Source organism: Aquarana catesbeiana, linkage group LG03 (assembly GCF_042186555.1).
Source record: "Aquarana catesbeiana isolate 2022-GZ linkage group LG03, ASM4218655v1, whole genome shotgun sequence".
In the NCBI taxonomy this organism is placed as follows: Eukaryota; Metazoa; Chordata; class Amphibia; order Anura; family Ranidae; genus Aquarana; species Aquarana catesbeiana.
In genome coordinates, this window is record NC_133326.1 from 623,075,264 (window position 1) to 623,102,675 (window position 27,412).

A 27,412-nucleotide genomic window follows, 5' to 3' on the forward strand; every position below is an offset into this window, starting at 1 on the left:
AATTTCCAACACACAAAGTTTGAGAGCAGGCTATAAAATTTTCCGACAACAAAATCCGTTGCCGGAAATTCCGATCGTGTGTACACAAATCCGACGCACAAAGTGCCACGCATGCTCAGAATAAATTAAGAGACAAAAGGTATTGGCTACTGCCCCGTTTATAGTCCCGACGTACGTGTTTTAGGGCACCGCGTTCAGAACGATCGGATTTTATGACAACTTTGTGTGACCGTGTGTATGCAAGACAAGTTTGAGCCAACATCCGTCAGAAAAAATCCATGGATTTTGTTGTCGGAATGTCCGATCAATGTCCGACCGTGTGTACGGGGCATTAGAGTGTCAGCTCCTATCCCTCCAATGGCATCATGCAGTGCTGTTAGGATTCACATCAGAGCTATGGATGGAATGTGGAAATCTTGTGTTATATTTGACAGTAACAGACCAGTACAGACCAGTACAGACCAGTACAGACCAGTTAAACACACAAAAGTAGCTGCGGCCCTCCAATAAAAGGTCATACTTAGGACAATCCATACATAAGGCCATAAGATGACTGATCCATTCTAACCATTATTACAGGGAGTATGGGATAAATCTGTGTAGACGCACAAAGATGTTCTGGGATCATGAAAAGGAGAGTGAAAGCAGTAAAAGTTTTCAAATGTTTTAAAGCCGTGTGATGTGGGCAACATTTGTGACACTTGGTTTTCAAACTGGAATATGAGTGGCCCCTTTCCTATCAATCCACTCAGACCTGATAAATTCCAGGATAACTGCTAAAAACTTGGCTAGAATACATACTGTATATGGGAATTGTTTTACGCTCCTTGCTAGAAGATATTAAATGGGATCAAATCCTGGGAAAAAAAGAACATTGAGGAAAAATGGGTACGCTTTAAGAGCATATTAAATAAAGGTATTGGCCAGTGCATGTAGAAACTCCTAACATATAATAGTGAACTGGTAAAATAAAATGGCCCAAAGGACCACTTACCAGTTCACCATGGATGGAGCAGGGTGGTGGTGCTCCTCTGCCCTTAGAACACAAAGCGCTTGTCCTCTGGGCAACGTCACATCACCCTGTTTAATTCAATGGGGGATCCCACTTTTAAGGCCTCTGGAGCTTACAGAGTGAGAATCCATACCCTTGTGACATCAGGCGATATGATGACATCACAAGATGAGCTTAGAAATGCGATACGGTCTCCTCATTTAGGCATGTCTGGCTGCATTGGTCAATCATCTCATGTACCTAGTGCCTTCAGACCACCCAGGTGGAGAACCCTTTAACAGAGTTATGGGTTCCTCTGAGATAAGCGGAGGACTAGTTTCCTTCCTGCACCCCCTTCTCCTCATAGGTATACTGTATATAGCTGAGCATTGAGGTTTATAGGATAGGCAATGCAGAGCCTTGTCTAGTGATTGTTGCCCCATACCCGATTGGACTTTTATGTCTATGGCCAACTTAACTATGTCTCCTTCACTTAGTTATAGTGCTCCATCGTTGGTGTCAGTGGGAGGAATAGTGCCCCATTGTTGATGTCAGTGGGAGGAATAGTGCCGCATTGTTGGTGTCAGTGGGAGGAATAGTGCATAATCATTGGTGTCAGTGGGAGGAATCGTGCCCCATTGTTGGTGTCAGTGGGAGGAATAGCGCCCCATTGCTGGTGTCAGTGGGAGGAATAGTGCCCCATTGTTGGTGTCAGTGGGAGGAATAGTGCCCCATTGTTGGTGTCAGTGGGAGGAATAGTGCCCCATTGTTGGTGTCAGTGGGAGGAATAGTGCCCCATTTTTGGTGTCAGTGGGAGGAATAGTGCCCCATTTTTGGTGTCAGTGGGAGGAATAGTGCCCCATTGTTGGTGTCAGTGGGAGGAATAGTGCCCCATTGTTGGTGTCAGTGGGAGGAATAGTGCCCCATCCTTCCTGTTCAGGTAGTGGTGTATGACATTTTGCATGAGGTGGAGAAGATTCGGGTGCTAGAGAGAGACAAGCGGGGTCAGGGGGCTTGGTCGAAGGTGTGGAGGGGTTTCAAGCCTCCCTGACTGCCAGGAGTCTCTTTCCCGGGTGTGGCTGTCTGTCTCTTATCACCCTAGATTATTATTTTTTTGGATTCATTTTTGATAAATGGCTGCGTACATAGGTGATGGGTTGTGCCTCTTAGGCCCTCTCTGCTGCTTTATGTAAATAGTTTTCTAAAAATGTTTTGGTAGTGGATTATGTATATATTGTAAATGTTCTGAACATGGATGTGTATTCCTTGCATTTCTGTTGAAGTTTTGTACTATGGTTTTGTTTTTTACTTTTGTATAAAATTGGTTGCTTATTTCTTTTCAATAAAAGATCACTAGTGCACCATCATTATTGACACTGGGAGGAATAGTGCCTCATTGTTGGTGTCAGTGGGAGCAATAGTAAGTCATCAATAATGTCCGTGGGAGGAATAGTGCCCCATTGTTGGTGCTAGTGGGAGGAATAGTGCCCCATTGTTGGTTTCAGTGGGAGGAATAGTGCCCCATTGTTGGTGTCGGTGGAAGAAATAATGCCCCATTGTTGGTGTCAGTTGTAGGAATAGTGTGTCATCATTGGTGTCAGTGGGAGGAATCGTGCCCCATTGTTGGTTTCAGTGGGAGAAATAGTGCCCCATTGTTGGTGTCAGTGGGAGGAATCGTGCCCCATTGTTGGTGTCAGTGGGAGGAATCGTGCCCAATTGTTGGTGTCAGTGGGAGGAATCATGCCCAATTGTTGGTGTCAGCTGGAGGAATCGTGCCCCATTGTTGGTGTCAGTGGGAGGAATCGTGCCCAATTGTTGGTGTCAGTGGGAGGAATCGTGCCCAATTGTTGGTATCAGTGGGAGGAATCGTGTCCCATTGTTGGTGTCAGTGGGAGGAATAGTGCACTATCATTGGTGTCAGTGGGAAGAATCGTGCCCCATTGTTGGTGTCAGTGGGAGGAATCGTGCCCCATTGTTGGTGTCAGTGGGAGGAATCGTGCCCCATTGTTGGTGTCAGTGGGAGGAATCGTGCCCAATTGTTGGTGTCAGTGGAAGAAATCGTGCCCCATTGTTGGTGTCAGTGGGAGGAATCATGCCCAATTGTTTGGTGTCAGTGGGAGGAATCGTGCCCCATTGTTGGTGTCAGTGGGAGGAATCGTGCCCCATTGTTGGTGTCAGTGGGAGGAATAGTGCACTATTGTTGGTGTCAGTGGCAGGAATAGTGCCCCATTGTTGGTGTCAGTGGGAGGAATAGTGCCCCATTGTTGGTGTCAGTGGGAGGAATCGTGCCCCATTGTTGGTGTCAGTGGGAGGAATAGTGCACTATTGTTGGTGTCAGTGGCAGGAATAGTGCACTCTCATGATATCCACATAGGATGAAACATGTCAGGCTGGCCGATGCAAGTACGCTGAGAGCCGCGGATTATTCCTGTTTTGTGATGATTTTTACTTCATACCTGTAAGTAGACTACAATAAACTATATGTGTTTTTACCTTACAGGCTTCACTATTGTTGCTTTCTTCTTACTGGTTTGTTCCCGTTGATGACTCCACCAATTTATCTATTCCTAATGCGAGTCCTAATCCTTCTGATATGTGATGGCCTGACTATTTCCAAGTTCTGCCTGCCCATGATGGAGTGTGCCATTCGGATCTGCCGTTAACCCTCTGCATTATATGATCACGTTGCATATTTTCCATATCTTTCTGGTAAGCGGATTGATAGCACGTGGGTGTGGTGTGCTTTCGTTTTGCACACTGAAGTTTGGTGGAGGTTTCACGCCATTTTTACAGCTGATTAATTTTCATGGACTATCACATTTATTTGGATATTTGTTTTATTTAAGCGCTGCATTTGGACTTTTATACAATAGTGCCCTATTGTTGGTGTCAGTGGGAGGAATAGTGCCCCATTGTTGGTGTCAGTGGGAGGAATAGTGCCTCATTGTTGGTGTCAGTGGGAGGAATAGTGCCTCATTGTTGGTGTCAGTGGGAGGAATAGTGCCTCATTGTTGGTGTCAGTGGGAGGAATAGTGCCCAATTGTTGGTGTCAGTGGGAGGAATAGTGCACAATTGTTGGTGTCAGTGGGAGGAATAGTGCACAATTGTTGGTGTCAGTGGGAGGAATAGTGCACAATTGTTGGTGTCAGTGGGAGGAATAGTGCACAATTGTTGGTGTCAGTGGGAGGAATAGTGCCTCATTGTTGGTGTCAGTGGGAGGAATCGTGTCACATTGTTGGTGTCATTATCTACCTATGGGAGTTTTTTTTAAAGCAGTATATTTGTACGTCAGTGAATGTGACATTCACCAAGCAATCACTGCAGGTGAAACTTCGTGGTTCATGAGTTTTAAAATGGTATTAAACCCAAAGCCAAAACTGTAATATATTGCAGCTTACCAATCATCAGATGTGGTGGCTGCATTCGTTTTCTTTTTTAGGCTTTTTTTCCCCTCTTTTTTCACCTGGTGATCTGGCCAGTAACACACTTCCTGTATTTGAGCGCCCCCACTCTGGATGAAGGAGCACAGGTGGCATCTTTGGACAGCATATGGGGTACCTTTGGCTATATACTTACATTTTATTATTGGTCATCATTGTTACATACAGTACACAGTTATTAAACAAAAAGCACTGGGGAGTTGTTGAACATGTTGTATGATTATCTGATTGTGAAGGGCTTTAGGAAGATAAAGAGATCCTGTACTAGGTGAATATGTGGGAATTGAGCGGCACACCCAGTGACTTGGGACGATCGCTCAGCTGTCAATAGGAAAAAAGGAACAGGTGCATATCCTGCTCAGGGTGTGGTGACCACTGTATGATGTGTACACATCTCCAGTCCCTGTGTCACCGGGCCCTGTGTGGCCAACAACCACCTAATAACATATCACACCTGAGCAACAAGTACTGCAGGGCAATTCTGAAAGATTCTGTCAGATTTCAGTAGAACCCTCTGCAGCAATCTGCCACCTGCAACTTCAATCGTTCGCTAATTTTGAGCAAATGAATGATTAAAATTGCTAGAAAAACTGATCCTAACCATCGCAGTGAGAGTTAAAAAGCATTTTTTATTGAATTCCACACAAATTTTTAATGTTGGGATGTTCAAACACAAAGAGCAATCTAAACCGCGGGGGTCAAATTGCTGCAATCCATTCCATTTCAGTCACAATTTCAGTCAGACGTTGAAGTAAAACGTAAAAAACTACCAGGGTCTGTGTGCACCCCACCAGGACGTTACTACACACTAAACTATACTTTATAGATAGTCAGTGCTGACATTTCCAGGGACATGGAACTTCCAGGGACAATCTATAAGCCCAGAGATAGAGATGTCTGACAGCCGTGCTGTAAATGTCAGTCTCTGTACACAAATATGATATTACCAAAAGTATTGGTACACCTGCCTTTACACACACATGAACTTTAATGGCATCCTAGTCAGCTCCCCGCACACCGGGGCATTTTGTTCATGCTTTTTGCCATTTCCAGAAATGCAGGACATTATATGCAACACGTTCACATCAATGCATTTTTGTGTCTCTGCGTTTTTGGAAAGGGTCAGGGACTTTTTCCCCACAGCATGCAGCATTTTGCATTTATTAGACATCAATGGACCCGCATCCAAAATGCAAGTACCGCATTTTTACAGCGATTTTACCACAATTTGCGTTTTGTGGGGTTTTTTTGCTTCACAATCACTGTATATAGCTGCTTGCTAAGGAGGGGGTCGGGAAGCCGGCCGCCATTGTCCTTAACAGCAGATGAGTCAATGTAAAAAAAAAAAAGAATTGCCAAGTTTTGTAACACTATATAAAACCAGGTGTAGCGCTAAAAAATGAGAAAAATTATTGCTGTACCACATATAAAATAAATTGTGAAAAAATGGTGTTTTGTATGTTTTGTGAAAGTTCATACATAAAAGTCACTCATGTTATAAACCTTTAGGGTCACCAAACGTGATGACTAAAAGCCATAATAGCAATAAAGTCCAAAACAAAATATGCAGGTGCAGTGAACATAGATGTTGCAATGGTGATGAATTCCAAAATATATACTCGTGAAAATTTCTGAATATACTCCAACATGTGCTGATAAACACTTGTGCAAAACCACCACCCGAGATGACTGGAGGCTTACCAGAAAGTTGGGACCCACCGAGCATACGCTATATGGGTCAAACAGGCTTAGGTTGCTCACTGGCAAAGGAGGTAGGATACCAAGGGCTGGTAAATGGTGAAGTTGTGACGTTGCTATCCCAAAAAAGTCTTCTCCATATGGAAGCTCGGACATCAACGGACATTACCCACATGTAATGAAGAAGGGGCTCAACACCTCTGCTCTCCCCAGTCACCAAAAAAAAAAAAAAACACTACACTTCCTTTTTTTAAGTTAATGGGTAAAGGTACAATGTACCTTATACTCATTCACATGGGGGGGCTGGGATCTGGGGGTCCCCTTGTTAGATTCCAATAAGCCCCCTGCCCGTAGACCCCCACAACCACCGCCTAGGGTTGTCAAGAGGCCCTTGTCCCCATCAACATGGAGACAAGGTGCTTTGGGGTGGCGGGGTCAGATCCCCATGTTGAGGCCTGGTATGGTTCAGGAGAGGGGACCCCACACCGTCTTTTTTTTCATGTTTTGTTTTTTTTTTTTCCGGCAATTCTTTTTTTTTTTTTTACATTCAGCTGTCAGCAGAGAGCCCGCTGACAGCTGTTAACCACTTACGGACCGCCGCACGCGACGTCATTATATGTCGGCTGTTTGAAGAGGGATATCTTTGTTATGGCAGCAGCTAGCTACCATAACCTCGGTATCCTCTTCTTCAGCGGGCGGTCCCCTTTTAGATAAAAGTGGTTTTTGCGGCGGATTCGCCGCAAGATCACTTTTATCAGCGGCGGGAGAGTGGCCCATCCTTCCGCCGCACTCTGGTGCCCTCCGCCGCTTACCGGAGCCACCGGCAGCAGCAGAGGTGTTCGCGTATGCACCCGTGTGTGGTATGGAGCTGAGTGAGGGAAAGATGGCCCCCACCCCGGCTCCATACCATTGCAGGGCGGAAGCAGCATCAAAACGTCACTTCCGCCCATTGCTCTTATAGAGACATTTTTTGTTTTTTGATTTTTTTTAAACGCCACTTGTTTTGTTTTTTTATTGCATATTAGTGTAAATATGAGATCTGAGGTCTTTTTGACCACAGATCTCATATTTAAGAGGTCCTGTCATGCTTTTTTCTATTACAAGGGATGTTTCCTTGTAATAGGAATAAAAGTGACACAATTTTTTTAAAAGAACAGTGTATAAAAAAAAAAAAAAAAAAAAGGTAAAATAAATTAGAAAAATAAAAATAAAACATTCCCGTCCCACCGAGCAGAAGCGAACGCAAACTTAAGTAGCAGCCACATATAAAAACAGTGTTCAAATCACACATGTGAGGTATCACCGTGATCTGTAGAGCGAGAGCAATAATTCTAGCCCTAGACCTCCTCTGTAACTCAAAACATGCAACCTGTAGAATTTTTTAAACATCGCATATGGAGATTTTTAAGGGTAAAAGTTTGTCTCCATTCCACGAGCGGGCGCAATTTTGAAGCCTGACATGTTGAGTATCAATTTACTCGGCTTACCTTCTTTTTTCACAATATAAAAAAAATAAGTGTATTTTTTCCAAAAAAAGTGCGCTTGTAAGACTGCTGCGCAAATACGGTGTGACAAAAAGTATTGCAATGACCGCCATTTTATTCTCTAGGGTGTTACAAAAAATATATATATAATGTTTGGGGGTTCTAAGTAATTTTCTAGCAAAAAAAATTATTTTAACTTGTAAACAACAATTTTGAAAAATAGGCTCGGGGCTGAAGTGGTTAGGGATGCGGCGGCCGTCTTCCCGACCTGCTTCTTAGCAACCGGCTATATACAGTGAATGTAAAAAAAAAAAAAACGCAAAGCGCTCAAAAGAAACATGCATAGATGTGAATCGAGCCTTAGTCCGTAGGGTTCAATATTGAATTGGCCCACCCTTTGCAGCTATAACAGCTTCAGTTCTTCTGGGAAGGCTGTCCACAAAGTCGTGTCTATGGGAATGCTTGACCATTTTTGCAGGTCAGGAGCATTTGTGAGGTCAGACACTGATGTGGATGAGAAGGCAAAAAGGCCTGGCTCGCAGTCTCTGCTCAAATTCATCCCAAAGGTGTTCTATCGGGTTGAGGTCAAGACTGTGCAGGCCAGTCAAGTTCCTCCACCTCAAACTCGCTCACCCATGTCTTTATGGACCTTGCTTTGTGCACTGGTGCGCAGTCTGTTGGAACAGGAAAGGGCCATCCCCACACTATTCACAACAAAGTTGGGAGAATGAATGTTCCAAAATGTTTTGGTATGCTGACGCCTTAAGAGTTCCCTTCACTGGATTAAAGGGGCCAAACCCAACCCCTGAAAAACAACCCCACACCTTAATCCCCCCCTCCACCAAATGATTTGGACCAGTGCACAAACAAGGTCCATAAAGACATGGATGAGCGAGTTTGTGGTGAAGGATCTTGACTGGCCTGCACAGAGTCCTGACCTCAACCCGATAGAAGAATGGTCAAACATTCCCATAGACACACTCCTAAACCTTGTGGACAGCCTTCCCAGAAGAGTTGAAGCTGTTATAGCTGCAAAGGGTGGGCCAACTCAATATTGAACCCTACGGAATAAGACTGAGATGCTATTAACCGCTTGCCGACCAGCCTCCATCATTTTACGGCGGCAGGTCGGCACGATCCCACGAACAGTCTTAGCTATACGTCGGCTCGTGGGGTCGGGATAGCAGGCACTGGAGACGCACGCACGTGCCCGTTGCACAGCAGGGGTGCCGATGCTCATGGCTGACGGTTGCGATGACCGCCGGCCACGAGCGATCATGAGCACGAGGGACAGAACACGGAAGTGAGTGTGTGGTGTATGCACACAAAGCCCTGTTCTGTTCTGAGAGGAGTGACAGATCATGTGTTCCTATCAGCTAGGAACCATGATCCGTCACTTCCTCTAGTCAGTCCCCTCCCCCCTCCCCCCAGTTCACAATTTATTCTGTCAAGGATTTTCCGGCTTCCTCTAATGGTGGCTTAGCTTCAGTTACAGGTGTATCGTGGTAGAGTGCAGGTAACGTTTTCTGTAAAGTGACTGGGTGACAACTTCGAGAGCTTATAACGCCAATCTAGCCGTCCATCTGTGTTGACTCACTGTTGGCGGTGGTGGTGGCATTGGCAAACAAACAATCATCACGGTGAACCAGGAAGTTCTGCAAGACACTGTGTGACTGTGGTACAGGTTCACTGTGATGTTTGCCAGCCAGGACCTGGAAGTTCTCTGTTTTGTAGATGTAGGTGTTTACAAGTTATAGTTTACATTTTAATATTTTCTTTTATGAAGAAGTAAACTACTGCACCAGGCCAGCACTATACACAACAGTATGATGTCACAGTACTGTTTTAAATAAATGCAGTTGTCTGCTGCACTGTTCATGTTCAGACTTTGCTATATGCAGGGAACTTGGTGTAATTTGTTTAAATAGCAGATACAAATAAATATATTTCTTCAATTTCTGACTGCTTGAATTAATTTTTTGATGAAAAGTTGAAAACCATGGGCACTTGGGTATTAATCGCGATGCATCGTGATGCATCGCAGATTTGAATCGTGGACATGATAATCGTAATTGAATCGAATCGTGAGACCAGTGAAAATGCGCACCCCTAGTATACGTGCAGCAAAAACAATCCCCACTGTCACATTCAGCGCAGCATGTGTATACCCCGGTACAGCAGCCGTTGCAGCTTAGAGGGAGCAGTTGGGGGTGGCTGCAGTGCGGCCCCAATCACTTGAATGGGTTACATTCAATGGACCTTTATGATACTCACTCACTTGGCCTTTTATAGCTTCTAAAAGCCTGCACCACTGTGCCACAATCACGTGCACTTCCCACAGAATAGGTTGCGTTTCTAACGTCCCCCAACTGTTTCCTTAAAGTGGAGTTCCACCCACTTTTACAACTCTTCAGCATCCCTCACTAAACTGTGCACTGTAAACGAATTGGATATTTTTTAATTTTTTTTTTCTCAGCACCTACTGTATATCTGCTGTATACATTTTTCACTTCCTCCTCCCTGGCCGTGGCCCATCACATCATTTCCTGTTTGCAATGCCTTCTGGGAAGGGGCGGCAACTTCCTCTGACACTGCCGTTGCTATGGAAACCTGACCTGTAACCCATTACACTGCTTGTGCTGCACTGAGCATGTGCGAGATCTGCAAGGATGAGATCCAGGAAGAAATACAGTCTGGCTTCAGATGCCCACACTTAAGATGGCCACGGCCTGCTGTAAGTTTATAAAATAACAAACTACTGCTATAAACTAACAAAACAGACCTTAGTTTACAGACTAACTTTACTAGAATACATTAAGATTGTGTATTATAGGGATATTTTTATTTAAAAAGTATAATTTTGGCCGGAACACCACTTTAAGCTATAAAGGCAGCCAAATGGGTTATACGTGCAGCAAAAAATACCCCTGCTGTCATGTATGGGGGCAGCATGTGTATACCTCTGTATGGCTGCCTTTGTAGTTTAGGGGGAGCAGTTGGGGGAGCAGTAACAATGTGGCTCAACCAAGTGTATTTATCACCCTTCAACTGCAAATGTAAATGAGCCCCGAGGCTCTTTTCACACTAGCTGTAGTGTTTACTGCCCCCCCCCCCAAAAGCAATCCATGGTGAATCACTTTTCAGAGGGTGGTAAAAGGAGGTTTGCATTGCAGGTGTTTCTTTTAACTTTTTTTTTATTGTTGAACAGCAATTTGTGGGAGTGGCCAAATTCACTTATAAGACAGAGTTTCAAGGGGGATTACTAACTGTAAGAAAATGATTGTATGACAGAATACCACTTCCCACGTATGTAGCAACATTCCACCATACAATAGGAAGTGATGTCATTACCTGTGACCCTTCTTCTAGCCACGCCTAGAGATATACATACATGTTCTGCTTTTGCACGATCTTCTAGGCTCAAATTCTTCCATACCCTACTAATTACACAATAATAACTCGATCTGTTATCTAACGAGAAAAATTGCACTCATGTCTCTTTAAAATTTTTGAATGAACAGTCGTGAACGGCTGTCGGAAGCTTTGTACTGACAGTTAGATTATCGAATGATCTCTCTAAATGCGGTTATTTTCCTCCGATTTTCTCATCTTGTGTACAAGCCATAAGACCCCTTTCACACTGAAGGCGCTTTTCAGGCGTTTTAGTGCTAAAAATTGCACCTGTAAAGCGACTGAAAAGCGCCTCTCAAGCCTCCCCAGTGTGGAAGCCCAAGTGCTTTCACACTGGAGCGGTGGGCTGGAAGGACAGAAAAAAAAAGGGAGTGGTGTATACAGCACTCCTAAACCGCCCCGCCATTGAAATTAATAGGCAGCGCTGCCAAAGGGCCTTCAAGCTTGGCACTTTTTCAGGCGTTTTTAACCCCTTGTTAACCACTTAATTGGGGTTAAAAGATCCCCGCTCCCACCCGTACAGCGTCACTAAAACTAGCGGCGCTTTACCACTAACGCTTGGGTGGTCTGAGTGTGAAAGTAGCCTAATGGCTCGTACACACAATACGAAAATCGTACGACAGATCGTACGACTCTTTTCGCTTAATAGTTGCAAGTAGAAATTGAATAGGTTACTAAAGTCACGAAAATTATCGTACGATAGAAAATAAAATCGGAAGTGATGTCATGTTTTGTAATGTATTTGTATTGTATTTTCAGATGACAACTGTACTGACTAAATGAAAATCGTACTATCTGGTATCGTACGAGGAAATTTTTCGTGCTTGTCCAATCGAATAATTTTGGATGAACTGTCATGATCGGCTCTCAAAAGCTCTGTACTAACGATCCGATTATCGTACGATCGCGTCGAAATCGGTATTTTTCGTCCAATTTTCGGATCGTGTGTACAGGCCATAACTGAGAAATTTTTCCTGCCAGTCTTTCAGGGGTTCAAATGTCCTACAGGTGAAATACTATAATTAATGAACATTTTACAAAGCTGCACAAGTTTTAAATATCTACCGGGGCCCCTGGACCGCATAGGCAATTTTCAGAAAAATGTAGCCTTTAAATACTTCCCGCCCACGCTATAGCCAAAAGGCGGCTACAGCGCGGGCTTAAAATGCCGGGAGGGCATCCATGGACATCCGCCCATGCTCGCACTGTCTGTGCGCCCCCTGTGGCATGCGGGCAGCAGGCTCTGTGATTACTGAGTCCCTAGGACTAGCTGATCACAGATCGGGGTAAAGGGCCAATCACAGCAGTAACACAGAAGCCAGTTATCAGCTTTTTTTTCGCTTACGCTGACAGCGTGAGGAAAAAAGAAGAAAGCCGCTAGCCGGCTTATATTACAGTTACATCAGTCCCCTCAGTGCCCACCAGTGCTGCCAATAAGTGCCCACCAGTGCCATCTATCAGTGCCCATCAGTACTGCTAATCAGTGCCCATCAGTGCCTCATCATCAGTGTCACTTATCAGTGCTGCCTGTTCATACTCTGTATGAACAGACGATCAGTTTCTTCTCCCCTCAGAGAACCAGAAACTGTGTGTTTACATGCACAGATCCCGGTTCTCGGTGTGTCAGCGGCGATCGCTGGAGCCCAGCGGTGATCGTGACCGCTGGGCACGTGCATCGGCTCCGGGGGCGAGCAGCGGGCGCGCGCCCCTAGTGGCCACCGGGCGAAGCGACGTTACATAACGTTGTTTCACCCAGCCGTGCCATTCTGCCGCAGTAAAACTGTGGCGGCTGGTCAGCAAGTGGTTAAAATGAATGGCATAGAAGCACGGCACTGGAAATGACAAATACATGATAGTGTTCATTGGATCACAAAAAAGAGACAAAATATACATTAATTAACAGGTGTGACCACCACTGATCCAAGATCAGAGTCAGCTGAGTCTCTCTTAAGCTGGCCATACACCATACAATTTTCTTATTCAATATTCTTTAGATTTACCTTCAACTATGTACTGCAAGGGCCTGCCTGATTGCATACAAATTGAAAGGGTTCAGGTTTGACCTCATATTATATGGTTTTGGTAAATCTAAAGGAAAGTTGAACAAGAAAATTGTATAATGTATGGCCAGCCTTAGGCCCCTTTCACACTTGTACGACTTGTGCTGCGACTTGGGACTGCAAAGTCGCATGACAATCGTTCCCCATGATTTCCAGTGACAACCATTCAAATTAAGTACGACTTCAAGTCATGCCGACTTCAAAGTAGTCCCTGCACTACTTTGGTCCGACTTTGGCCCGTACACACGATCTGAAAATCGGACGAAAAATACCGCTTTCGACGCGATTGTACAATAATCGGATCGTTAGTACAGAGCTTTCGCAATCCCCAAGTCCTGCCTCGATGCTAGGAAGTTAAAATGATGTCCAGCACCTCGCAACTGCAGATCAAACAGCTTTTAAAGCAGAGGTTTAGTTCCACTTTAAGCCTCGGTTCACACTGGGACGACTTGGTCGCCTGACAAGTAGCGTCCCGTTCAGTACAATGGAACCGTTGTAATCTTGCGTCGCTCCGACTTAGAAAAAGGTTCCTGTACAACTTTGGGGGCGACTTGGGGCGACTTACATAGACTTCTATACAGAAGTCGTTTTGCAAGTCGCCCCGGCAGTCGTGTGCAGGTCGCCTCGGTGAGGCGACCTGCAAGTCGTGCCGCCTCTGGTGTGAACCGAGGCTAAGTCTCCATATAGGAAGTTTACTTGTCTATAAATCAAAGATAAATTCCCAATCATCTCCAATGCAATCAATAAACCCCATGTGTGCCTTCACCCTGATGAGTGGAAGAGTATTCATTCTACTTTTAAAGGAATACCTGAATGATCCTGCCCATTCACACAGTCGCCTCCCGTTCTGTGCTATGGAACCATTCTAAGGGGAGCGACGCAAGTCGCTCCGACTTAGAAAAAGGTTCCTGTACGACTTCGGGGGCGACTTGGGGCGACTTGCATAGACTTCTATACAGAAGTCGTTTTGCAAGTCGCCCGGGCAGTCGCCCGGGCAGTCGTTTGCAGGTCGCCTCGCTGAGGCGACCTGCAAGTCGTGTTGCCCCTGTGTGAATGGGGTCTAATGTTGCTCTTTGGATCGCAGTTCAAACACTAAAAAACAATCAATTGACACTCTATATTTCTTTGTTTTCACCAATCCATGACATCACCCTTCATCATTTGAAAGTCAAATGTCACTGTTGTCAGCCATCAATGCAAATTGTTCACTGCGGTGTGATGAAAGCCACTTCACTTAACTTTCTGCCAAGTTATTACTTTCTGTTGAACTTCAAAACTTGAACTGAATGTGGACCTACGATGACATTTATAATTTACTTCAACTCAAAGTCCGCAGAGATATCACTGGAGCAGCCTGTGTGTGTGCCAGCTGTGTCACCATTGCCCAGGGCATCAGAGCACAAGACACGGCTTCTATCAGAGAACCAATTGTATTCTGTATTAGATTACAAAGTCTGCTCGGGTATTTCCATCCTATCAATTAGAATGCACCATTGTTAGGCGTCAAGGGAAACTGCTGATACACAGATCCCAAAATAACACCTATATACGCTGCTGCAGCTAATCCGTGATCGAAAGTGTCCACTTCAGCCTGTTTGTGTGCAATTCCTGCGTTCTCACCTACAAGGTAATAAAGTGATAACGTGAGATGTATTTAGGAGACAAGGCAACTCAAGCCAAAAGTGCTATAGACCAAAAGAATTAAAAAATTATATATATACATATATGGATATATCTGTCTATATATCTACTGTATATATATATATATATATATATATATATATATATATATATATACATACATACATATACACATACACACACACACACACATTATTTTGCCAAAAGAATTGTGACACCTGCCTTTACACACACATGAACTTTAATGGCATCCCAGTCTTATGCCCTGTACACACGGTCGGACTTTGTTCGGACATTCCGACAACAAAATCCTAGGATTTTTTCAGACGAATGTTGGCTCAAACTTGTCTTGCATACACACGGTCACACAAAGTTGTCGGAAAATCCGATCGTTCTGAACGCGGTGACGTAAAACACGTACGTCGCGACTATAAACGGGGCAGTGGCCAATAGCTTTCATCTCTATTTATTCTGAGCATGCGTGGCACTTTGTCCATCGGATTTGTGTACACACGATCGGAAATTCCGACAACGGATTTTGTTGTCGGAAAATTTTATATCCTGCTCTCAAACTTTGTGTGTCGGAAAATCCGATGGAAAATGTGTGATGGAGCCCACACATGGTCGGAATTTCCGACAACAAGGTCCTATCACACATTTTCCGTCGGAAAATCCGACCGTGTGTACGGGGCATTAGTCTGTAGGGTTCAATATTGAGTTGGCCCACCCTTTGCAGCTATAACAGCTTCAACTCTTCTGGAAAGTCTATCCACAGGGTTTAGAAGTGTGTCTATGGGAATGTTTGACTATTCTTCCAGAAGCGCATTTGTGAGGTCAGGAACTGATGTTGGACAAGAAGGCCGTCTCGCAGTCTCCACTCTAATTCATCCCAAAGGTGTTCTATCGGGTTGAGGTCAGGACTCTGTGCAGGCCAGTCAAGTTCCTCCACTCCAAACTCGCTCATCCATGTCTTTATGGACATTGCTTTGTGCACTGGTCCAAATCATTTGGTGGAGGTGCGGGATTATGGTGTGGGGTTGTTTTTCAGGGGTTGAACTTGGCCCTTCAGTTCTAGTGAAAGGAACTCTTAAGGCGTCAGCATACCAAGACATTTTGGACAATTTAATGTATCTAACTTTGTGGGAACAGTCTGGGGATGGCCCCTTCCTGTTTCAACATAACTGCGCACCAGTGACAACAATATCACAAATTCTCCACAAATGTGGCTTGTATGGGAGGGTTGCAAGAAAAAAGGCCACTCCTCAAAAAAGGCCACATGCAGTCATGACTGAGCTTTGCCAATCTGCACCTTGAAGATTCTGAGGCCACATGGAAAAAGGTGTTCTGGTCACATGAGACTAAAATTGAATTATTTGGCCTCAACACCAAACGATATGTCTGGTAGAAATCCAATACAGCTCACCATCCAAATAACACCATTCCTACAGTAAAAGCATGAAGGTGGTAATATCCTGTTATGGGGGTGTTTCTCTGCAGCAGGGAGTGGAGCACTTGTCAGGATAGAAGGAAAAATGGATGGGGCAAAATCATGTGAAAATTCTTGAGGGAAATCTGTTGCCCTCTGCAAGAAAGTTGTCAATGGGAAGAAGGTTTACCTTCCAACATGACACTGACCCAAAGCACACAGCAAGAATGACCACACAGTGGTTGAAGGAGAAAAGGATGGATGTCCTTGCATGGCCTAGTCAGAGCCCAGACTTAAACTTCATTGAAAATCTGTGGAATGACTTGAAGACTGCAGTCCACAAATGGTCACCATCAAATTTAACTGAACTTGAGCAATTCTGCAAAGAAGAGACTGTGTCAGCAGAACAGTGGACAGTGTCTGTAGGGCAGTGGGATGCAAAAACTCTGCTGAACCCCCAACCCCATCCAGACTGCTCACAACGTGGCCCTGTGTGTTCTACGACTTTTACTCACCCAAAAAGGTTCAATGCAACCCACAGACACACCACAAATAGAGATGAAGATATCAGATATGCAAGCTACTGAGGGCACACCATGTTCAACCTATTTCTATGGCTGAAATTGCTGGAGCATTTCATATGTGAGCACAGAACAATGCAGTAATTATGCTTGTGTCTAACTGAAGTACACTCAGCCCAGATAGTAAATAGGTATGGGGAGGAGGGGAAGAGCCCTCGGCTCTGCACTCACTAATCGGTGTCTCGGTTTTCCCTTAGTTCGCATGGCAGCCTCTTGCACCAGCTCCGCGCGGCCCGCACTCCAGACAGGTCACAACTCTGCCAGCAGAGGGAGGGAGCCTGGGGGTGGGTGTCTGCACTAAGCCCGCTTGCACACTTCTCCTTCCCCACAGCTGCCCTTCTACAGATCAATTTACACAGCACTGGGGAAGGGGGAGGGGGACACCTCTACGGGGAACCCCCACCACAGAGACCCCAATAATGCAGGACACTTACGGTTTGAATAATGTGTCCGGGTTTTAGTCAATACTTTGTAGAACCACCTTTCACTGCAATTACAGCTGCAAGTTACAGGTTATTTGGGGATGTCTCTACCAGCTTGGCACATGTAGAGAGAGTGACATTTTTGCCCATTCTTCTTTGCAAAATAGCTCAAGCTTTGTCAGATTGGATGGAGAGCATCTGTGCACAGCAATTTTCAAGTCTTGCCACAAATCCTCCATTGGATTTAGGTCTGGAGTTTGAGTGGGCCATTCTAACACATGAATATGCTTTGATCTAAACCAGGGGTCTCAAACTGGCAGCCCTCCAGCTGTTGCGAAACTACAAGTCCCATGAGGCATTGCAAGGCTGACAGTTACAAGCATGACTTCTACAGGCCAAGGCATGATGGGACTTGTAGTTTGACAACAGATGGAGGGCCGCCAGTTTGAGACCCCTGATCTAAACCATTTCATTGTAGCTCTGACAATATGTTTTGGGTCGTTGTCCTGCTGGAAGGTAAACCTCAGTCTCAAGTCTTTTGCAGACTCTGACAGGTTTTCTTCTAAGATTGCCCTGTATTTGGCTCCATCCATCTTCCTATCAACTCTTACCTGCTTTCCTGTCCCTGCTGAAGAAAAGAATCCCTACAACATGATGCTGCCACCACCATGTTTCACAGTGGGGATGGTGTGTTCAGGGTGATGTGCAGTGTTTTAAATTGATTAAATTGTTTTTAATGTGTCAGTGTTTTTCCGCCACACATAGCATTTTGCTTTAATGTCAAAAAGTTCAATTTTGGTCTCATCTGACCAGAGCATCTTCTTCCACATGTTTGCTGTGCACCCACATGACTTGTCGCAAACTGCAAACGGGACTTCTTGTGACTTTCTTCCTGCCACTCTTCCATAAAGGCCAGATTTGTGGAGTGCACGACTAATAGTTGTCCTGTAGACAGATTCTCCCACCTGAGCTGTGGATCTCTGCAGCTCCTCCACAGTCACCATGGGCCTCTTGGCTGATTCTCTGATTAATGCTCTCCTTGCCCGGCCTGTCAGTTTAGGTGGACGGCCATGTCTTGGTAGGTTTGCAGTTGTGTCATACTCTTTCCATTTTCAGATGATGGATTGAACAGTGCTCCGTGAGATGTTCAAAGCTTGGGAATTTTTGTTATAACCTAATGCCGCGTACACAAGGCCGGACTTTCCGACAGAAAAAGTCTGATGGGAGCTTTTGTCGGACATTCCGACCGTGTGTATGCACCATCGGACTTTTTCCGTCTGCATTTAAATCTTTCTGTCGGAAATGCCGACGGAGTTTAGCCCGTTCGCAAGTCCGGCCGTGTGTACGCGGCATAACCCTGCTTTAAACTTCTCCACAACTTTATCCCTGACCTATCTGATGTGTTCCTTGGCCTTCATGATGCTGTTTGTTCACTTAGGTTCTCTAAAAAACCTCTGAGGGCTTCACAAAACAGCTATATTTATACTGACATTAAATTACACACAGGTGGAATCTATTTACCAATTAGGTCATTTCTGAAGGCAATTAGTTCCACTAGATTTTAGTTATGGGTATCAGAGTAAAGGGAGCTGAATACAAATGCACGCCACACTTTTCAGATGTCAATAAAAATTATGAAAACCATTTATCATTTTCCTTCCACTTCACAAGTATGTGCCACTTTATGTCAGTCTATCACATAAAATCCCAATAAAATACATTTACGTTTTTGGTTGTGACATGACAAAATGTGGAAAATTTCAAGGGGTGTGAATACTTTTTCAAGGCACTGTACCAAAAGCAGTCTTACTGAGGCCTTGCCAAGTCATACACAATGGAGTAAAAACTGGATGTATGGTACCGCCTTGAAGGAGGCCACCATCAGACCCAGGACCCACATGTAGACGTGAATTGAGGGATGGCCCTGAAACCAGAGGGTCTGAGGGCTTGAAAGAAGGGATGGGAGTTTGTTATGAGGCAAGAGGATCCTGGACTGGAGGATCATGTCCAATAACGGGCCAAGACTGGTTAGATGTTGAATTTTAAAAGCAGCGAATTCTGTCAGCTTAGCAAACCTGTGAGATGAGCGGGGTTGGCGCTGCTTTTAAAATTCAACATCTAAGTAGTCAGAGGGAGTTGTAAGTCCTGTATTTGACTATATAAACTCACTTTACTGTTATAAATACGTGTAAAAAGCAAAACTCCGGTGGGTGTAACAACATGTCCGCTTTCCCCCTTCTTAGTGTATCCTTACTGTGGACGAGTGTGGGGTGAAGCAAGATGGCGGCGACGGAACGTCACTTCCGTAGCAAAATGTGATGGGTCGCCGAATGTGTCGCTACACCCTCTCTATTACTTTTCTGGGGACAACCCAAAATGTGGGTAATTCCTTTTACTTTCACTTTCAATGATAATGGTAAACAGGACCAATAGAGAGCGTGAATCCCCTTAACGAGGTCACAGACCGCAAAAAAAAAAACTGACAGGGGTTCTAATCTCTCTCCACTCTATCCAAAACGAAAAAAAAAAAGTTTTGCTTTTGGTTATGAGCCAGAAGTAGGCAAATTTTGATCCATCTATGAGCAGGCTGGTTATACTGAAGTCAATTCATTGATCGACTTCAGTACAACCAGCCTGTCTGTTTTTTCATAGATCACGGTCGTTGGCTATAGTCGGCAGCAGTGATCATTGTATTCTGACGGAGGGGAAACCTCTCGCTGTTAGAATACAATAGTGCAGTGGGAGGGATTTTCTTTCCTTCAGCCCTTGGTTGAAGGAAAGTAAATTGCATAATGTATTCTAGCATGACACAAGAACTTGAATTATATTGATAAATGTTAAGGAAGTAATTATGGTTTCTGTAATAACTCCAGGTACTTAAAGTGTTAGTAAACCCACATCATAAAAAACGATCAATAAATGGTTTATTACATGCTGTTCATACTCAGTCACTATGGGATTCATTTTCTGTAATCTGCAAAAAACATGGTTGATATCTCCACCACTGGGCTGTTATCCCAAAAAGGCGGGAGGGGACGTGCCGCCGGCTGGCCGTAGGCCCCAATGAAGCCGGTATCGGCTTCGATCAGGTCTCAGATCTAGTAACCTGGAAGCGATGCCATGACATCCCTTCCGGTTTACTGAAGACTTAAAGCGGACCTTCAGTCATTTTTTTCATCTTTCCATATATTAAATCTTCTGCCCTTGTTGTTTTTAACTTTGGATAGTAAAACATTTTTTTTCTGCCAGTAAATACCTTATACAACCCGCTTCCTGTTTCTTGTCTGGTCATTAGCCTAGGCTTATGACATTATGCACAGCCCTCTCTCTCACTCTTGTGAGCGTTTACCAGGAAGGGGGTGAGTCATAAGAGGGCCAATGAAAGCTGCAGAGCTGGAGGTGTGCCTCTGTGTGTCTATGTAAATCCAGGAAGTGAACAGGCAGCAGCTTCAGCTGCCCACAGTTAAAATGGTTGCAGCCAGACTCGGTGGAGGGAAATTTCTGCAACATATTTGGCAAATACAGAATCACAGTATATATAAAAGTGGTTGGAGGAAAGCTTCAGAATGGCAAAGATGTTTTTATTACAAATTATGTGAGCAGACTGCAGTTCCTCTTTAAAAAAAATGACAGCATTCAAAACAGCCAAACCTGGTGTTTTGAATGCTTTTAAGTGCTTTTAGACCCCAGATCCCTCCACAAAGAGTACCTGTCACTGCCTATTACTGTCACAAGTAGGGTTGCCACTTCTTTCTTCAAGCCAAACACAAACATTTTAGCAAAAGACCTGGGACACCTTTGCGCGCTCCAAAGAGAATAGTAATGTGGCGTGCATAGTGCCCCCTCACCCTCCTATCAGGCCCTGTTCTGAGCTACATTCCTGTCTGAATATTGTGTCAGGGTTTTAGGTGGACTGAAACCGGGACACATGATTCAAAACCCGAACTGTCCGGGTGAATCCCGGACAGGTGGCAACCCTAGTCACAAGGGATGTTTAGATTCCTTCTGACAGCAATAAAGATAAACAGAGTAAAAAATGAATAAAAATAAATAAATAATAAGAAAAAAAATGTAAAGCGCCCCGTCCCTCCGTGCTCTCACGCAATAGTGAACGCATACGTATGTTGCGCCCACAAATGTGCGCCGCGATCAATAGAGCAATGATTCTAGCACTAGACCTACACTAACTCTAAACTGCTAACCTGTAGGAATTGTTAAAGCGTCGCCTATAGAGTTTTCTAAGTACCGTAGTTTGTCGCCATTCCACGAGTGCGCACAATTTCAAAGCGTAACATGATAAGTATCTATTTACTCGGCGTAACATCATCTTTTACATTATACAAAAAAATTGGGCTACTGTTTTTTTTTTTAATTCATGAAAGTGTCTTTGTTTGAAAGACCGCTGCGCAAATACCGTGTGACATAAAATATAAAATATTGCAACAATCGCCATTTTTTTCTCTAGGGTCTGATAATAATTATATATATATATATATTAATATGGGGGATCTAAGTAATTTTCTAGCAAAAAAATACAGATTTTAACTTGTGCGCATTGAATGTCCGAAAAAGGCTTAGGCATGAAAGGGTTAAAGCCCAGGTACTTCCTCAGCTCAGAAGGGGGGTGCACGTTGGCATTTTCACTTTGGGTACCAGAGGACCTTCTACTGGCAGTATCCCAAAGTATAAAGTAGGTATTAGAAATCGATAATGAAATGTAAACAGACTACTCACCATTATTAGGGAAGTTCTATATGGTCAAAGGTTTCTAAGGCTGGGCTCACACTAGAACACGCAGCGGCTCACAGCAGGAGTCCTGTGCGGACCTTAAATGGACCAAAAGATGCACAGGACTGCTGGGCAATTTGCACCGGAGCTGCTGCAGAGATGTGTGAACCGGCTTCATAGAGAGCCAGTCACAATCTCCTGCTATACAAATTGGATGCGGAGAAATTCGCATTCAATTCGCATAAGTGTGCACCCAGCCTAAAGGTTTTCAAAATAACTGTATCGTGTATAGGAATACTGAGACTCATACAGAGCAGATAAGTTAAGCAGATAACTTATTATCAGTGTATAGAGATACTCGCCATCATTATACAGAGCACAGTGCTCATTATCAGTGTATAGAGATACTCATCATCATTATACAGTGCACAGTGTTCATTATCAGTGTATAGAGATACTCGCCATCATTATACAGAGCACAGTGCTCATTATCAGTGTATAGAGATACTCATCATTATACAGAGCACAGTGTTCATTATCAGTGTATAGAGATACTCATCATCATTATACAGAGCACAGTGCTCATTATCAGTGTATAGAGATACTCAACATCATTATACAGAGCACAGTGCTCATTATCAGTGTATAGAGATACTCAACATCATTATACAGTGCACAGTGCTCATTATCAGTGTATAGAGATACTCATCATTATACTGAGCACAGTGCTCATTATCAGTTTATAGAAATATCATTATACAGAGCACAGTGCTCATTGTCAGTGTATAGAGATACTCATCATTATACAGAGCACAGTGTTCATTATCAGTGTATAGAGATACTCGCCATCATTATACAGAGCACAGTGCTCATTATCAGTGTATAGAGATACTCAGCATCATTATACAGAGCACAGTGCTCATTATCAGTGTATAGAGATACTCAACATCATTATACAGAGCACAGTGCTCATTATCAGTGTATAGAGATACTCATCATCATTATACAGAGCACAGTGCTCATTATCAGTGTATAGAGATACTCATCATTATACAGAGCACAGTGCTCATTATCAGTGTATAGAGATACTCGTCATCATTATACAGAGCACAGTGCTCATTATCAGTGTATAGAGATACTCATCATCATTATAGAGAGCACAGTGCTCATTATCAGTGTATAGAGATAATCATCATTATACAGAGCACAGTGCTTATTATCAGTGTATAGAGATACTCATCATCATTATAGAGAGCACAGTGTTCATTATCAGTGTATAGAGATACTCATCATTATACAGAGCACAGTGCTCATTGTCAGTGTATAGAGATACTCATCATCATTATACAGAGCACAGTGTTCATTATCAGTGTATAGAGATACACGCCATCATTATACAGAGCACAGTGCTCATTATCAGTGTATAGAGATACTCATCATCATTATAGAGAGCACAGTGCTCATTATCAGTGTATAGAGATACTCATCATTATACAGAGCACAGTGCTCATTGTCAGTGTATAGAGATACTCATCATCATTATACAGAGCACAGTGCTCATTATCAGTGTATAGAGATACACGCCATCATTATACAGAGCACAGTGTTCATTATCAGTGTATAGAGATACTCATCATCATTATAGAGAGCACAGTGCTCATTATCAGTGTATAGAGATACTCTGCATCATTATAAAGTACACAGTGTTACTCATCGGTGACTTCATATAGCATGATTACACAGTGTCAGAGTTGCTGTCAGTGTACAGCGATACGCGGTGTTATCACATATGACTTTCTAGTGGTGATCAGTGCACAGGGGGACTCAGCACCACTTGTTGGGAGTTGTACAGAAGTCTGGGTCCCTCCATACAGCTGTGCACAGTATAAGAGAAGGGTGCAGCCTGGAAGTTTACAATGCAATGTAGTAGACAAGAATCTCTTTACTCACCCAGTGCATGGAGTCTCTTGCTGCTCTTTCTCAGGCTGACCCTTCCTCCGCTGGGACAAAACTGCCCCCATAGTAATGTCACAGGGTGTCCCCAACCTCCGCTTCCCCTGGGCTTGCCTGTAGGGGATGGAAGCTGCAGTGATGAGTCCGCTGCATTGCAGGGAGGGTGAGGACACACTGCCAGCTACAGCACGCAGCCAATCACAGCCAATCCCTGCCCTAACCTGCCTGATTAACCCCTGGAGTGCTTTCTCATCATCTGTCACCAGGTGCACTGTCATTATGTCACATCTAGATACAACAACATCAGTCTTCTCTATGCTGTGCACCCAGCACACTCTTCTTTGGCTACAAATTCACATTTATGTCTACAGTTTTTAAAGCCGTATTAAACCCAAAAGCAAACATGTAATATAGTGCAGAATACCAATCATCAGATGTGATGGCTGCATTAGTTTTCTTTTTTTAGGCTTTTTTCCCTCTGTTTTCACTTGGTAATCTCACCAGTAACACCCCTCCTGTATTAGAGTACCCCCACTCTGGATGAAGGAGCACAGGGGGCACCTTTGGACAGCAGCATTGCCAGTCTGGCGGGAGGCGAGTGTTAGAGGTACTAGCAGATTCAGATACACTAACAAATTGAAGACAGACACTTTTAAGCAGTTACAGCAATTGTTTTTTTTTTCCTTTTGGGATAAAGGTTTTACATAAGAAAATAAAAGCTGATCATTGCAAAGTTGACCTACCCTGTCAGAGGCAAATGATTTGTCCCAACCCTCCAACTGCTACATCTGCAGGAGAGCTTGTTCTTTTGAGAAACAATAGACTTACAGGTGAAAATAAAGGAAAGAAAACTAATGCAGCCATCACATCTATGTGATGTTTGCTTTTGGGTTTTAAACCACTTTATTCCATGTTTTTTTTTATTTGCTTTTTTTTCTTTTTGCTTTTCAGCTTCTTGCCTTTAGTCTCACCTAGGTGAGAATGATGTTTCAGTCTCCTCCTGGGATACCTACCCCAGAATGCATTGCTTTCCACTATTTATGTAAACGGACGCAGTGCCACATCTCACAGACAGAAATCTGGTGCAGTATCTGTTTAGATATTGTTCTATGAATGGTAAAAAGAAATGCCTTTTAAAATATGTGTTGTCAGTTTCCCAGCAGGCATTACTTCCCACCATTCATGGAACAATAAGTAAATGGTCATGGCACCAGATCTATATCTGTGTATGTGTGAGATCTGGAGCCGCATCACTGGGGGGAGAGGGAAATGCAGAGGACAGCGGAGGTATTGTCAGTGCAGTTCCCCTCATTTCCACTAGGTGTCACTGTCTAGCTTTGCGCAGTGGCAGTATCATAGCCAATGAAGTTCAACTGAGGCGTGATTATTGCTAATTGCTTCTCGGCCTTTTGGCTAAGATCAAGTGTAGTATCTGTTCTTATCAGTTTCCAGGAGGTGGCGCTTGCTTCCGTCCCTGATCTATGGCGAAATAGAGACGGGATTGCGGTTGCTATGCAAAGCCTGCTGGAGTGAAGGTGACCTGGAGCGGTTTGTAGCCGAAAGGGAAGCCTTCTGATGGGGATGGAGAACCACGGGGTCTGAACCGGAGGGTCGGGACCCTGGTTTTCTGGCCTGGATTGGGGCAGATCTAGCTCCGGACAGTTATTCGGGAGAGAACGCTTACTCCTGCCTTGCAAGGGGGGGAGGGAGTGGCAAGTACTTCCTGAATGTAATTAGGAGGAGTGATGGGAGCGATGGCAGAGCCTGATGGTAAAGGGCTCTTTCCGGCTTCCTGATCTCCGTATCCTTCCTGTCTGTGGTGGGGTCTGCTGTGGTCTGGGCTGGAGGGTCAGGGCTTTTTCGAAAAGCCAGTGGTGAATGTGCCCCTGAAGTGGCAGTTCAGGGGTGCCTTATAGTCACGGTGTGAAAGCACTTGATTTTATGGCACCATGGTCACTTTCACCACAACACACGTTTTTCGCACCTGCCTCTTGGGCCGGGCCTTTTGGCCAGGACCAGGGGAAATTTTTATGCCTGGCCAGAGGGCCGGCCATTGTATAGCACAATGGCCACTTTCACTCTCCCATCTCACTATCTTCCCCACTCTTTCTTTTACCCCTGTTTGTCACCTTTTTGTCTTTTTTTGGTTGTCTTTGTATACACGTTTTGTCACTGTGTGGCGAGTAGGGTGTGGGTCCTCGGGCCTACTCTGAAAGTCTTGGGAGGGGGTGGACATAGGCCTTTTGGCTTGGTTCGCCCTCTCCTTTGAGGGGTCTCCCTTCGGGGGAGCCCCACTGTACTTGGGTCGGTCTGCTTCGGCAGACCTTCCAGTTGTGGGGGTCCACCAGGTTTCGGCCAGATGGACCCTTTGTCTGAGTACCTCAGTCCCTGTCTGGAGCCTAACGCCCCGGGGGATCAGGGTAAGGTCCTTCCCTAGTGGAGGACTCTGTACACCCGTTGCACGTTTTTGTGTTTCACTCTCTATGTGTGGGCACTTTTTTTGGCACCGGGTGGAAGTTTTTGAGGTGTGTTTTGCACGCCACTGGCTTTTCGATAGAGAGGTGTCACTGTCTAATAGTGTGAGACACCTTGTAGAGTTAATGCAGCAGCTATTTATGAAAGTGGAACTAAACCTCCTATCCTTTACAGCCAAGGAGGCTGCCATCTTAGCCTCTGTTTGATCTGCAGTTGCCATGGTGCTGCAAATGTGACCAGCAATGGCACCAGCCATTTAACGGTTTGATAAGAGCTGACAAAAGTACACTGGCAACCTTTACAATTATCAGAGGCATGTGCAGAGGAATGTAACTCTTTTGGGAAAGAGAAACTAAAGCCTAAAATGAAAAAAATTTAAGCTTGCAGGCTTATAGGCAGGTTGCCCAGATTAGAGGGAGAAGGGGGGGTTAACTCTGCTTTGCTTTCCTGCTCACATTCACTGGCTTTTGGGGTCCAGCCTCCTGTCCTGTGAGATAAAAAAAGGTAGAGGTTTGAATCTCGAGGGCACGGGGGTCAGCAGGATAAAGAACAGGAACCTGACAGGACATGCTGAGAGATGTAGTTCCTCTATGGAACACCAGCCTACACCCAAGTCACCCAAGGAACAGATAATCCCTCCTCAAGCGATAAACTCCGTGGTGAAACCCCAGATGATGTCCAGTGGGACGAAACATGTCGGATGACATTCGTGGCAATCGCTCTATACTTTTTAAGAGACAAGCTTGTTTTTATTTGGATTTCATGTAAGTGTGAACTCCTCTTTTTTAAATAAAAAGACTGTATAGTGTTACACTATGCAGATTTTATTTAGCTTACATGTTTGATGTCATGAAATAACTTCACACTTGAGATATACTTGCTGTTTCACCACAGAGTTTATCGCTTGAGGAGGGATTATCTGTTCCTTATTGAAGTTTATCCTCCAACCACTGCCTCGTATGGATGATTTTCTTTGAGGATTTTCCTCAATAAAGCCTGTTTGATCCACGTGCTATACTGTATGTGGGTCCACCTTGTCTAGTAAGCGTGCCATACTTACTTTTCTTCTGTGTGCACTTCACGATCAAGTATTCACCAAGAT

The 27,412-nt window shown here is 44.3% G+C and overlaps 1 protein-coding gene and 1 pseudogene across 3 annotated transcripts in view; one reads left to right on the forward strand and one right to left on the reverse strand.

Annotated features, from left to right (window-relative positions):
- Positions 1-24,018, reverse strand: part of TACC1 (transforming acidic coiled-coil containing protein 1) — a 159,650-nt gene extending 135,632 nt beyond the window's left edge. For 2 of the 3 annotated variants that reach the window (XM_073622358.1, XM_073622356.1), the window contains exon 1: positions 23,833-24,018. In XM_073622358.1, the coding sequence (XP_073478459.1) occupies positions 23,833-23,903 (71 nt within the window). In that variant the 5' untranslated portion in view covers positions 23,904-24,018. The remainder of the gene's footprint in view (positions 1-23,832) is intronic. The other variant, XM_073622357.1, reaches the window with a different exon arrangement.
- Positions 24,019-25,168: 1,150 nt separating this feature from the next.
- On the forward strand, positions 25,169-25,233 carry LOC141135288 (U4 spliceosomal RNA; annotated as a pseudogene).
- The last annotated feature ends 2,179 nt before the right edge of the window (positions 25,234-27,412 follow it).